The 15,040-nt window shown below is 35.3% G+C and overlaps 1 protein-coding gene across 1 annotated transcript in view; it reads left to right on the top strand.

Moving 5' to 3' along the window:
* Positions 1 to 15,040, top strand: part of LOC108093560 (nipped-B protein) — a 124,837-nt gene that overhangs the window by 94,661 nt on the left and 15,136 nt on the right. The window contains 3 exon segments of the mRNA XM_043207650.1: positions 895 to 987; positions 1,040 to 1,533; positions 13,773 to 13,921. Coding sequence (XP_043063585.1) covers positions 895 to 987; positions 1,040 to 1,533; positions 13,773 to 13,921 — 736 coding nt within the window.

Raw genomic sequence — 15,040 nt, 5'->3', positions numbered from 1 at the left:
CATGGTAATAAAAAAAACAGTGAGCAAAACTTCGAAGATTGGACAAACTTTTTCTCTTTCTCTCTTTTTTTAAAAAGTTTTTTTTTAAGTTTTTTTTTTGATGCTGGCTCACTTTTTTTTTCTGTAACTCCAAAAATACTTTGAATTTGTTTCTGAAATTTGAGGGACACACTGTTGGATAGTTTTTTTTTTTTTTTTTTTTTTTTTGTTTTTTTTTTTTTTTTTTTTTTTTTTTTGAATGTTTTGAAACTCCCTTAAGCGGGATGGGGAAAAAAATGTTTTTTTCTCAAAGACCAATATGTCAAGAATATTGTGTAATATTGAGTCAATCAGAGTCAAACTAACGGAGTTACAGCGTTTTCAACGACCGAATTTGTACGTATTTTAATAGAAAAACTTCAAATCGATTTTTCCGAAGACTTTTTCGGAGTCGGTGAACATCGTTGTTTTTAATCCCACGACCACGATTTTTAGAATATGGGGTTTTTTAATAACCCTGGAAATAAAATGATAGCACTGTGGTTGTTATCAGACAATCAGTCATATGAACAATCGTCGAAAATATGAAAAATTAATAGAAAAATCGTCAATGCTCCGATGATGTTTAGGCTTTATGTATTTTTTGGACGTGTTTGAAGTCTGCAAGGGTATATTAGCATCAGCTTGTCGGAGCTAGCTCCCTTTCTTGTTTGTTCTATCTTTTCTTTTTTTTTTTTTTGCGTAAAAACATAGAAGCTCAACTACTAGGTCCGAAAATTTATGTATGCTGATATACCTACTTAAACGGTTTTGGCCAGAGTCGAAGGTATTTTTAAATCTACTTGTGCAAGGCTTATTATACACTTATATTATTGTCGTTATGATAACAAATTTGTACCCTTATTTTTAATGTAGATTGGCATACAGCGGAAAATAAATCAAATAATTGATGTGGTAAATACTGCTCATGATACTGGAACCACTTGGCTTGAAGGTCTTCTCATGAGTGTAAGTAATTTTTTTTTTTTAATATTGACAATACTGACGTTTTTTTATGTAGATTTTCAAACCCAAGGACAGTTTGTTAAAATCTGATGGATGCGTACAAGAGCCCGTAAAAAAAAACACAGAACCTCCCCAGGAAATTGTATTAGCATGTCAACAATTAGCTGATGGACTAGTTGACCGACTTATTGAACTTGAAGATACTGATAATGCGCGAATGTTGGGTTGTATTACTACATTGCATTTGCTAGCTAAAGTGCGGCCACAACTTCTGGTTAGGCATGCTATGACAATAGAGCCTTATCTCAACATAAAATGTCATTCGGCTACAGCAGCAAAATTTATATGTGCCGTTGCGGATATTCTTGAAAAAGTAGTGCCACTGGTCAACAATGCCAGTGAATCTTTCTTAGCATCTTTGGAAGAGCATTTAATGCTGTTGGTTGTTTCGCGCAACCAAGCTGAAGTTACTAGTTGTGTTTCTTGCTTGGGAGCACTTGTGAATAAAATTACACAAAACTTCAAACTGATCCGTGATTGTTTTCAAAAGTACGTATATGTTTAAATAAAGCTTGGTCTTCTTTTTTCAAAATAACTATTTCATTATAATTGGTTCTGGTGCAACGTAATTTTTTTTTAGTATACCCTTGCAGAGAGTATTTTGATTTTTTTTTATGTAAATAGTTTTTAATCTATTTCGATTAAACTTAACCAATACTAATTAAAAATTATCCATAAGGTTATTATACCCTAGCAGAGTTCATTATAATTTCAGTCAGAAATTTGCAACGCAGTAAAGGAGATATCTCAGACCCTATAAAGTATACATTTTTTTGATCAGCATCACGATCTGAATCGAAATACGTCTATCCGTCTGTCTTTCTACGCAAACTAGTCTCTCAGTTTTAAAGCTATCTTTTTAAAACTTTACCACAAGTTGAGTAGTAATTGCAGGCAGTTTATAAGTAGGAACGAGTCGGGCGACAATTTTGGATAGCTCCTACCAAAGGGATCGAAAAATAACGGGAAAAAATTATCACGTCGTTATATCGACGCATTTCCGCGAAAGTATCGTATGTCGCTTTTTTCGAAATTGAGATTTTAATGCAAAACTGTTAGGCACCTAATGTCTTACTACCCTGTGAAATATTATAACTGAAAGCCCTATAGTTCCGATAAAAATGAAGTTTCAATTTTATCGTATGTTACAATGTGGGCGCGAAATTATCGTATGGCCGTACAAATTTTTTTTTATTTGCATGGAAATACTGCAATCGCACAAAAATACCGAAATACAAAAATAAAGAAAAAGCTTCTGTAAAATTTGATTTTTCAACATACGATACATTCGCAGAAATGCGTCGATATGCTTGCAGAGCGAAGGGTATTATAATTTCAGTCAAAAAATTTGAAACGCAGTGAAGGAGACACCTCAGACCCCATAAAGTATATTTATTCTTGATCAACATCACGGACTGACCGGCTGTCTGTTTCTATGTAAACTAGTCTCTAATTTTTAAGCTATCTTGATGAAATTGCACCAAAAATTTGTGTAGTTATTGCACGCAGAATATAAATCGGAACAGGCCGGATCGGGCGACTATATTGGATAGCTCCCATACTAGAGGTCGAAAAAATTACGGGAAAAACATTATCACGCCGTTGTTTTTAATTAAATCGACTTGATTTCTTTCAGATGGTGTTTTCTAACCACTATTGAATTTCGAATTAAATTTTATCAAAATCGCATAACTGTACCATAAAGCTGCCATAGGAAACATCGAAAAATATATATAGAATTAATGGAAACTAATTGATAACGTCGTTGTTTTTTATCCCAGGAGCATGATTTTTAGAATATCAAGTTGAATTGAAAAAAATTTCATAAAGTCTGTGGTATAAGCATGGCGTCAATATCTCATACTGATTTAGGAACTGCGAGAGCTCGTATTTGTGCTGTGAAATGGTGTTCGCATTCCAGAAACGTATTTTTAAGGAAACCATCTAAACAGTGTTTTGTTTGATTGATAGCTCCAGAAGGAAATTTTCAAAGCGCATAAGTTTCTGCAGCGTTTGCTACCATTGTGTTGGTTATAGTTACTAGCATTGCTTCTACACCATTAGGCAGTTGTTATATGTCATATGTTGGGCAGTAACTTCTGGACTCTGGTTTAGTGTTTGTTGCCGCACTGAATCAACAGTGGCTTGCTGACCTGTTAGCTTAGAGGCTGAGGCGTAAGTCTCGATGATTTAATTTAACGGCTGTGCAAAAAGAACTCCTGAGGTCGTGGTCGATGGTATATATGGAGAAATGTTTGGAGCTGAAATTATATGTTGGCCTAGTCCACCCTTCAACCTCTATAATTTGCAATGTGGTTTCCCCCACAATTACTACATTGTTTGACAGAATTGTTCTCCTTATTTATAGGGCAGGCCTCGGTTGAATGTGCATCCCCGCAGGCAACGTAGACTGCGCGTAGAGTGCACTAAGTTTTCATTAGGAGGTCCATTAAATTTTTTACATACAACTCATGTGGCACCCAAACATCAAGCTTTTTTTTGTAGCCAGCCTTTGAATGGTTCAAAACAGTTTAATGATTAATGTTTACTTCCTTGGCGTGGTTTTGGCTGCTTATGTGACGGTCATGGAAAATCTTATCCATAATTTCATCGACTTTTTCAACGATAGGTCGTTCGGGGTGAAAGGCACCTTTCAAAATTCCAGAACGGAAATATGATGTGACACAATGTGATGGGTAGCAATGGAGAACGGCTTCAGCGATACCTTTTAACGATTTTTTCGATTATCCAATATTTTCCTAGCCATTTTGACATCAAAACTCTTTGCATTTAGTCCAGCTATAATCTCATGGGAACTGTAGAATCGATTATTATTTGATAAATGTTGCGTTGCTCTTATGGGGCACTTAGATTGACTTAGAATGACAGTATCATTAGCATCTTTTGAGGTAGTCGGAAGGTCTACTGTCTAAATTATATACAGAGTTCGTCCAAGCACGCTACCCCTTGGGGTGGGTTCAATTCAATTTGATCGTATTCAGAGGGGAAATCTTTATATCGTTCTTCTATAACTTCTTCTTCTGCACGCGGAAGCTAGCTTTCTTTTTGGTTTTTATTTATTTTTTTTGAGGCAGCTATATGATGTCCTTCGATTTTTTCAAGAATTTTTTCTTGTAATTCCAGAATCGTTAAAAAAACCTTCAGCCTAAAATATTCCTAACTGAAAAACAGTTATTTTGAATCTTTTTAATGGGACCTTTATTTTAAAGTCAAAGAGAGAAAGAGGTCAGATGTGTGACCTTAAACTTTTTTTTTACCGAAATTTAAATACTCTACAGAAATAACACTGTGCGACAAAATATAACAAAATCTTTGTTTAAGTTACTTTTTTGATTGTTTTCGGTTAAGGTGCATAAATTATGCACAAAAATATCTATGCCACCTTTTAAGTGATACGATTTCTTTTTTCATGGTAAATTTTATGAACTTATTATTATGAAAATAATTAACACAAAATATTATTATTTTTTTTACTTTCAATAAACTATTATTTTTTAAAAGTGAATTTTTTTCATGATTTTTTTTTGGCTTTTTCAGAGGTATCCTCGCGTAACAAGTTCCATACGTAGTCGCCCAGAGTATAGAGCTAAGAGAAGAAAATTTTAAAGCATTGTGATAAAAGCCTAATACATTTTAATTAATAGATATTGAACTTGAAGAAGAAAAATTATTTTTGAAAAATTCTTTTTGCAGTTCCTATTATTTTTGTTTAAAGAAACTTTTTGCATCCAAAAATTTTAGTTTTGAAGCCGAGGGAAAAAGTTTTTTTTTGACTTTTTTGTTTAAAATGGCCCTTTTCAATAAATATCGAATAAGTTGAGAAAAGTATGGTATCATTCAAACGGCATTTGAATTACCTTTCCATCGATACCAAAAGTTAAAAGAAGCAAGTTCAGGTTTCGAGTATATTTCACTTTTATTTTGACAAAATACTTACGGCCACCACTGTACATTTTGGCAAATTTCGAGAGTTTTGGGTATTGTTTTTTATTTGCGACGACCACTTGTAAGGATCAGCTTTCCGATTTAGGCGATAAAAAAAATCCATCTCATTTGCCACAGTGTTCACAACATAGTTTCAGAGCTTCGAAAAGAATCTTTTGTCTTGCTCTTTCTGCTTGAACAACACCTAAAAAACTTGTTTTGAAGCGTGGGTAAAGAAACGTAGCGACCAAATATTTGTTGTTTTCTTTCAAATTAAATCGCTTTTCAACTAAATTTGGTACTCTATCAGCTGTCTCTGCCTTTCCTAGGTATTTTAATAGCGTAACTGCATGTGTAATCACTTCAGAGATGCAGAAGATACCTAAGCTGGTTATTTTTGTAATCTCTTCGAATGGTTTGAAAAGTTTAATACATTGTTCCATTAGTTCCCATTGACCATGCGTTAGATTAGATTTACTAGAAATTATTTTCCTTTAGTTTTAAATCATTGTATATCTAATTATAACGTACATGAGCCTTTCAGAGTACTTTGTTCTGACTATAATAGTCTGTTTTCTATAGTATCTACTACTGACTCTCTGCAGCTCCTAAAGCAATTGATACTAACATTTCTGGCACAATATTAGGCCGTTAAATTTTTTTTTGCATCGCTTTATTATGTACTACTGTGGGCAAAAAGTAAGGTGAATTTGTTTGTAAAGTGAAAATTCTTTATTTATTCTCCTGAATCAATTTGATCCCCTTCAAAGTAATTCCCTCCCGATAAAATACACTTATGCCAACGCTTTTTCAAATCCTCGAAACAGGCCAAATCGACCTCGTCGATTCCGCTTTGATCTCTTGAGTTTTGGGAATAGCCAGAAGTCACACGGAGCCAAATCAGAAGAATACGGTGGTTGCGGAACGATATGCGTCGAATTCTTGTCGAAATGGTCACGAAGAAATTGTAAGAAATTGAGCGTTTTCGGTACCAAACGAGATTTGACTTTTCGTAGGCCCAAATGGTCTTTCAAAATAGTTTTCAGAGATCCTTCTGATATTCCGATCATATTAATAAGGTCTCTAACAGTCAACCGACGATTTTTGAGCACTAATTCCTTCACTTCATTGACGTGTTGGAAGTCTTTGTACCACTTATAAACATTTTTCGGGGACATGGTAGAATCACCAAAGGCCTTCCGCAACATCCTCAACGTTTCCGCAGATGAAATTTCATTCCGCAAACAAAATTTGATGGCACTTCTCTGCTCAATTTAATCAGACCTTGTAAAAATCGACAGATGCACTCTTGGTCGTTTGGAAAAGACAAGCGTAAATATAGTACTGATAATGACATTGACACGAAATTTGGCCCACATGTCATCAACAGTCCTGAAGTGCCTGAATTGTATCCTTAGTCTCGCACCCATTTTATGATATTAGAATCAATATCGTGGACAAGTACATAAATGGACCTTGCTTTTAGGAATATTCCATCTTTCTGTAATAGCAAAAATTTTTTTTTGTTTGGGGGGGTCCGATCAAAAAATTTTTTAGTTTATATGGTTGAAAGACCGTGTGCTGTAAGGGAATTTGAAAAAGTCTGGAATTTTGGGGGTCCGGACCCCCGGACACCAATAGACTGTCCTACACTGTAGGACGTAAAAATTTTACAAGTGAGGAGCACAATATTGTAGCTGGAGTTCCTCAAGGAAGCGCTCTAGGATCAATCTTGTACATCCTGTACACATCAGACATTCCCACGAGGCACCAAACGGTTATATCAACCTTGGCTGATGACACTGCAATTGTCTGCCGCTTAAAATCTCAAAACACAGCAACAGAAAATATACAAAACCACCTAGTGGCTGTAGAAAAGTGGATAGCTGACTGGCGCATACAATTCACCTAGCAAAAATCTAAGCACATAACGTTTACATTTAACCTTAAATAATACACCGATCCCACAAGTTTGCGAAGCCACCTACCTTGGTATCCACCTAGACAGGCAACATACCTAGAGAACCACATGGAGTAAAGAAGACCTGCTTAAAACTTCTGGCCAGCAGTTTCCAATGGATAATTAACTCTCGCCCTCTCTTTAACTAGACTATAAAGTAAGATTTAAAACTTCTGTTTAAAACCAATCTAGACCTATGGCTCCGAACTTTGGGCCAACGCAAGTAGTAGCAATATAGAAATCATCCAACGTGCGCAATCGAAAATTCTGAGAACAATCACTGGGGCCCCTTGGTAAATTCGGAATGTCAACATCCATAAAGATCTGGACATAAAACCCGTTAAGGAAGAAATCGAAAGAAAAAAAATGAACTATAAATCAAGATTAATATCACACACAAACCTACTAGCGAGACAGCACAAGAGGCTCAGCAGCCATACCCGATTACAGCGAAACTATTTTTCCCCCTGCCTCACCTCGGACATTGATACAATTTAAATACCACCCAGTACTTATTGTTATTTTCGTTGAGAAAACGGTTAAATATACAACGCTCAAAATTTTCTGGATGTGAACACAACTTTATTATTTAGAGAAAACAATTTTTAAAACTGATTGGCCATTATTGGCGGCATGTCGGAGTGTAGGTGTCCCGCTACCGAAAGTAATTCCGTCAAAATCCGTTACCTTAAACACAAAAACCGAACACTTTCTTAATGAGTTCCGTATTATGTTCTGATGAACGATCATGGAAAAAAAATTTTAATTGCAAAAGTTATGAGGTTTTGAAAAAATTATGATTTTCGCTTTTTTTTTCACTTATTATTTTTTTGATTAAACAATGTTCAATATTTTTGGCTGATCGTAGTTAGTTTATCAGAAAAAACTCAGATGAATATTAAAAAAAAAATGTATGACAATTGGCTTATTGTAACGCATTCAATCACTTTCGTTAGGTCCAAAAACATGGCTTAGAGAAAACCTAATTTAAAGTTTTGGCAATGAAAAAACATCGTAAAAATAGTCAAAATCGAATGATAAGAAAATGTTTATACCGGGGTTTTTGGGTCGCTGATCACAAATCGAGCGTTATTATTGTAAAAATAATTTGGTTAAACAATTTTAGTGTCAAATTAAAATTTTTCTCTTATGTTTAATATGCGATACCAGGACCGTACCACTGCCGGTGATCAACACTGTTCCATGTAAAGGCCTGTAACTTTTGTATTTTTCCAGATTTTGATTTGAAATTTCTGGAGCACTTTTTTTAAACATGCACGATAAGGCAAAAACAAAAACCGATTTCTTTGTCCCCACAAGGTGGCAAAAAAAAAGTTGATTTTTTTTTTAGCTTATCGTATAGATATATGTTCCGAAAATGTTCTCAAAAAATTTCAGATCCAAATTTGAAATATTACAAAAGTTACATGGAGGACATGTCGAGCACCGGTCATTGGAAGTCAAAACTTTAAACGCGTTTATCTCAGAACCACGTTTTCGGACCTTACGGAAGTAATTGAACGCGTTGGGGTTAACCAATCGTCATCAAATTTTTTTAAATGTTCCTAATTGTTTCCTTTAACTAATGAACTAGGATTATCCAAAAATATTGAAAACTGTTTAATTGAGAAAATAATTAGTGAGAAAAAAGCGCGAAAATCGAAATTTTTTTGCAATTTTCATTTTTTTTTCTGATCCTAGTTCATTTTATGCACAGTACTGCACACTTTAAGAATCTTTTCGGTTTTTGTGTTTCCGAATACCCGTTTTGGCTGAATCACTTCCGTAAGCGGGACACCTTTTTGCCGAAATGTTGCAACTGAGGAACGCCCTCTCCCGCCCCTTTTTTAGTTTTTCAATTTTGAATTTTTTTTCGCAAAATAAATATGTTTTCAAATAAAGTTACAAATTTCAGATTTTTATCTTTAACTGTTTTCTCAAAACAATTTTTTTTTAAAAATGTCCATTTTTTGGCCCTACAAGGTGAGAACCACCTGCCTTAAGGCCAGGTTCCTCTGAAAAACGTACTTTTTTCAATTAATTTTATTTTCATAACAAAAAATGTTGAGTATTCAATTTTTTTATATATGAAAGTATGTATATGAAATTACTAAAAAAAATTTTTAAAATTTTTTTTTTCAAAATGGCGGTCCTGAAAATGGCTGCTGAAACTCGTCCGATTCGTTGATGGATGACACGATTACTTGAAAAATAATTATCTGAATGCAAAAACCAAAATAGTTTCGTGTTCTGCATCGAAGTAGCTATGGCCGGTACCAGAATGAAAAATTTTCCATGAAAAATAAAAAAATGGCGGACTTTTGAATTTTTTTAACCCTTTTTTTCACTTATAATTGTTTATAACTTTTTTAAAAAATAATGAATATTTCTGATTCTGGTACCGGCCACAGCCAGACATATTAAGAGTAAAATGCCGTTTGGTTCAAATCGATAAGGGCCATAGTTTTGAAATGAGAGTGTCATCCATGCGAAAAAACGTGGTACGGAGAAAAATCAGTTTAAAGTTTTTAAGGCGTTCGAGCGGCCGTACTACCAGCAGCGCTCCTCACTCTTTTACACCTACTTCTCGGCCTTGCTGACCTTCGGGACTTATTTTATACTATTTCGACAAGTATATAGTAGCAATTTATGAAAAAAAAAATTTTCATTTTTTCAAAATTGTTGAGAGGAACCTGGCCTTAAGGGGAGGTTCTTTTGTTTTTTTTTTTTTTTTAAAATTGATTTTTTTTTTTTTTTATAAAATGAAAGTTACAAATGTGTAGAATATACATACGTTCCAAGGGATATTTCGATACGACGCGTATTTCTTGAGCTAGAGCGTGTCAAACATACCCATGTCAAGCGCGCTGTGGTACGCTCTAAAAACTTTAAACGCGTTTTTCTCGGAACCATGTTTTCAAACATCTTGTCGCGCACAGGGGTCGTTCTATTGATCCGATTACTTTTTATATTACTTTTTTATATTATATACTTTTTTGTATGCCTTATACCTAAAATTGGCATAAAAAATTGTTTATTTCTAATTTTTAAACGAGATCAAAGTAAAAAAAAAAAGTCAATTTTTTTTAAACGTCCATGAAATTGGTTTATTTTTACCAAAATTGATTGTTTTTAGGTTAAGGCATATGTTAGGAAATTCCATCAATTTTAATAAATAATTTACATTTATAATTTCGGTTCACTACCAGCGGCCCTACACTCGACAATGCAGAAAAATAGAGGTCTACGAGATCCGCCATTTTGAAGCCGCCATTTTGAATTTCCTGAATATTGAATATTTTTTTTAATCGTTAATAAACAACGAATCAAAAGTTCGAAAGCATAAGTTCGTATGTCTTTTCATTTTCCCGCAATCAATTCTCAAAGTTTGCTTAATTTTCGGAAAAAAAACAAAAGAACCTCCCCTTAAACAACTACCTCGGCATCTACAACAGGGATGTACTGGAAATGTGAAAGACGAGCAAGAGTTAATTCTACACACGTCAGTTATAAAAGCACTGGTCCTGCAACGAGAATGAATCCTGTGCGTACTGTACAAATAGGATCTTATTTAGGGGAGAGTGGGGATAGGTGAACCACTTTTTTTGTTGAACATTATTATGTCTGAACAATTCGACGTTAGGGTCTGCTGTTTATAGGAATCTAAAAGAGCATTCATTCCTTTGCATTTAAAGTATTTTGTGAAAATAATATGTCACGTTTTTTGATAGTTGAACCATCTTTCAGGCTAATGGAATATTTTGAAATGCGTGAGATATACGTGGAAATAACATAATTTGCGTCTATTTAAGTTAACAAAAAATTTTCTAGAGTTCAATGCCACAGGCGGAGCACAATAAATTTTTCCCAAGAAAACGTAAGGTCGCAAATAGCTGCGAAAGGCGCACAAAAACTTTGATTAGTGATAGAAATGACAGCAATTGTTTGACGCGATCGCGCGTCACCTACCTCCACTCTCCCCTATTATTGTCTTTATGGTCTTTATGTCTACATGGTCTTAACGTACAAGGGGATAATCTTGTTGGCAAGCCTTACGTTGCTCCTTACAAGATTTGTTCCCACATCAAAACAGACAGTAATCTGTTCTAGTGCTGCGCTCTCTGCAACTTGTTTCTAAAATCTTTTTTAATTCGGCGGTTCCGAAATGAAGTACGTCGACGGGTCTCTTATTTGTAACGAGGAATGAGTTCTACCGTGTCAGCAAGCCGTGTTAGCTAATTCGCTTAGTGTAGAATGGAAACGCCGCTCTACTTGTCCGTTGGATGTGGAAAAATGTTTATAGCAATCTTTACGTTTTCGATTGTTAGCGATGAAACCAATTGGGCAACAGCGAATTTGAAAATGTTCTTTGTGAAACATATCTCGATATACAAAAGCTTGCCTGTAAATGAGGGGATCGGTGTTTCACATAGATTTTTTTAAATGCCCTTGAATCTAAAAAAAAATTTTTATAAAAATCGGACAACTATATCATATAGCTACCATATGAAAAATCAAAAAATCTATATAGAATTTACGGAAATTAACGAAAAAAAATTATAAAATCGTTGTTTTTCATATAGAGTTTTCTAATGACTCTCAAATTTCGAGTTAAATTTCATAAAAGTCGGCGACTATATCATATAGCTGTCATATAAAAAGTCGTCGAAAATATAGACGAATAACGAATAATCGTCATAGCTTTGTTTATTGAATCTTCTCCTTACGAGACTAACAATAAGTGTATCAAATCTTATACTATAACCTAACTATCAGTCATAAAGACTGAAACAGTAAAAATGGCCCTGACAAATTATGGCTAGGTTGGAAGGTTGTTACGTTGTGGGCGGGTTCTTCTGGAAACCCGAGTCAGATCCCTTGCGAGAAGATTTGGTTGTGCTGAGAGTTTTTCCTTTTATGATGCTTTTTGCTTCTCTATTTCATCTTTTACTGCGAGAATGCCAAGGTCCCTGTGGATGTTTTCATTTCGAATATACCATGGTGCCCCAGTGATAGTTCTCAGGATCTTTGCTTGAGCGCGCTGTATGATGTCTATGTTAATTTTGCTCGCGTTTCCCCAGAGCTGGGAGCCATACGTCCATATTGGTTTAAGAGTGGAGTTGTAGACCAGTACCTTGTAGTCCAGACACATGGGCGATCGGGCGTTTATAATCCAGTGGAGGCTGCTGGCTTTCAGTTATAGATGTAGTTTCTTGCATTCGATGTGTCTACGCCATGTTAGGCGTCTATCGAGGTGGACGCCGAGATACGTCACTTCGTTGACTTGGGGGATCTGTGTGCTATTCAAGTAGATCGGAGGGCATGTTTGTCTGTTGAGAGTAAACGTTATGTGTTTACACTTCTGTTCATTTATTTTGATACGCCAGTCGGATAGCCACTTCTCTACTACCGTGAGGTGGTTGGCTAATTGGGATCAACACCCCAATTAGTAGTCCGTGCAACCACGGACTGGGCATCTGGAGCGGCTGAGGATCGCAGTATCGTCAGCGAAGGTGGATGTTAGTAGTCGGTCGCTCGTGGGAATATCCGCTGTACAGTAGGTCCAAGTGCGCTTCCTTGTGGGACTCTAGCTTCGATTTTATGGTTTTCGGATGTTGTTGTGTTGCACCTCACTGCGAAGACTCTGTGGTAGAGATACGACTCAAGTAATTTATGAGTGTATCCGGGAAAGTGTGTTTTGATTTTATGCATGAGACCGTTGAGCCAGACGCGGTCGAATGCTTGGGATACGTCGAGGAATATCGCGCTGCAGTATTCTCTATGTTCGAAGGCTGTGCGAATCTCTGATGTTAGTCTGGTGACTTGCTCGATAGTTCCATGTTTTTCTCTGAAGCCAAATTGATGGGCTGGGATAATGTTATGAGCTCCCATATATGGTAATATGCGTGTTAGAAGGCATTTTTCGAACAGATTGGACAGGCATGACAAAAGACTTATTGGTCTGTAAGAGGACGGAATCGTGTGATCTTTTCCGGACTTCGGTATCATTATTATTATTGATTTTTTCCATTTTTTTGGGTAGTAGCCAAGACTTATGATCCCATTGAAGAGTTTACAGATGACCTCAATAGCACAGTTTGGAAGTTCAATTATTATTTTTGGAGTTATTTGGTCACCGCCAGGAGCCTTTTTCGGTTTTAGCCCCTGGATGACTTTGGTGATCTCGTTCGGTCGAAACGGTGTTATCATGGATTCACTTTCAGTTTGGATTTGCGGTAGAACAAAAGGATTTGCAGCGGGATTCGAATGGAAGACGCCCCTTAGATGTGAGGCAAATGTTTCGGCTCTGTCTGTGGCGCTGCGCGCCCAGCCACCTGCAGAGTTTCTTATCGGGAAGACGGGCTCAACCGGAGAGCTTAGGTTTGGGTGAGCTTTCCACAAGGGATGCTTTGCACTAGTTGGAGAGAGTTTCTCAATATATCTCAGTTGTGCGTTTTCAGCGTTTTCATCTTGCTTCAGAACCCGGTTTAGTTTCCGGGTGGCTTTATTTAGACGTTGCTTTGAGCATGGCGAATTTGCAGTTTGGTTTTGAACTTTTTTATTTGCACGTCATGTTGTTGTGGTGTTGAGATCCTGGCTGCTGTGACGAGTACCTCTTCCAGTCGATGTCCGCTTCGATATTGAGCTGGGTGGTCAGCTCAATGTGGGAACTCACGTACTTCCTGTATTTCATCCAGTCAGTCCTTTCTTGTTAAGGTTCTGATTTTAATTCTGTAGAAAAATTTAGGCTCTTGGCAATATTTTAAAAATAAATACCTTCCTTTAAAACAGTTTTTAATTTTAAATTCTGTATTTACCTTAGGTTTTATCGTGTGCTTGATGTTTCTCGGAATCAAGTTATACAGAAAAACTACAGTGTCGATAATATTTACACACCAAGCTTTCGTCGGAGCTTGTTTACGATCGGAATATTAATGCGCTACTTTGATTTTAAGACTCCTATTGCGTTAGGTAAGTATTTAATAGTTAATTTTACTTCGTTCCTCGATATTCAATTTAAAAATTATTTTCGTTATTTCTCGCTTCTAAATAATTATTTAATAATAATAATTATTTAATAATTTTTTTTTCGATCAAATTTCATCATTTTAAAATTATTATTTTTTTGGTTTAAAGGGCACAACTAGTGTAACGGCCTAAAAAAGGTTATTTTTGGGAATTTTTATTAAAAAAACTATTTGATCAATTATTTTAGAATTTTCAGAATATATTTATACATGTTTTAAGAATATACAGTGAAATTTTTAAAGAAAAAAATTAAATATTTTTTAAGTTAGGACCGATCTCCAACGGCCCAAAAAAAAAAAAAAAGTGCCTTAACTGCTGCAGTGATTTCGGCCCTCTCCGTGGATGAAATCAAAAAATGAAAAATTCTCGTTAAACTAGATGATATTGTCTATACAATGACCTACGATAAATAAAAAAGATCAAAAATTGACAAAATGGCGGTGTTTAAAAAAAAAAAAAATCGAATTTTAACCAAAATTTTGGTAGTTTTTGGCCTGCCAAAATTTGATTTTTGATCGGATCAAAAAATCGATAGGTCATTGTAGGGAGAACTATATATAGAACATGTAAAAAAAATTTGATAGTGATCGGATCATTAGTTATTGAGTAATCACTGCAGCAAATTCGGAAAATATTGTTTCGAGAAAAACGCGTTTAAAAATAAAATGATCGTGTGCACTTTTATGAGAGCGGCTGCTCTTTAAATTGTTATAACTCAAAAACTATTTGAGATATCGATTTGAAATTTTAATATGTTATTTTATTTTAGAAAAAAAAAAGATTTTTTGAAATGTCACACTAGATGTGCCCCTTAAACCTTATACATTTTACTTGACATTTTTGATGACTGCGAGACTATACACTTGGCCCTCGCTTAACACGGACTCGTTTAGCACGAACTCGGTCTTACACGGTTACAAATTTGTTCCTATCCCCCTTTTAACACGCTAAAAACCTAGTTCTTCCACGATTGCACGACTAATTTCTTATGATAAGGGCCAACAAAAAAAAAAAATATTTTAACAAACTAGATTAAACCTAAATGCCATCTAACGCATTTTA

Source organism: Drosophila ficusphila, unplaced genomic scaffold, assembly GCF_018152265.1.
Source record: "Drosophila ficusphila isolate 14025-0441.05 unplaced genomic scaffold, ASM1815226v1 contig_256, whole genome shotgun sequence".
Lineage (NCBI taxonomy): Eukaryota > Metazoa > Arthropoda > Insecta > Diptera > Drosophilidae > Drosophila > Drosophila ficusphila.
This window is presented reverse-complemented; position numbering and strand designations above follow the sequence as displayed.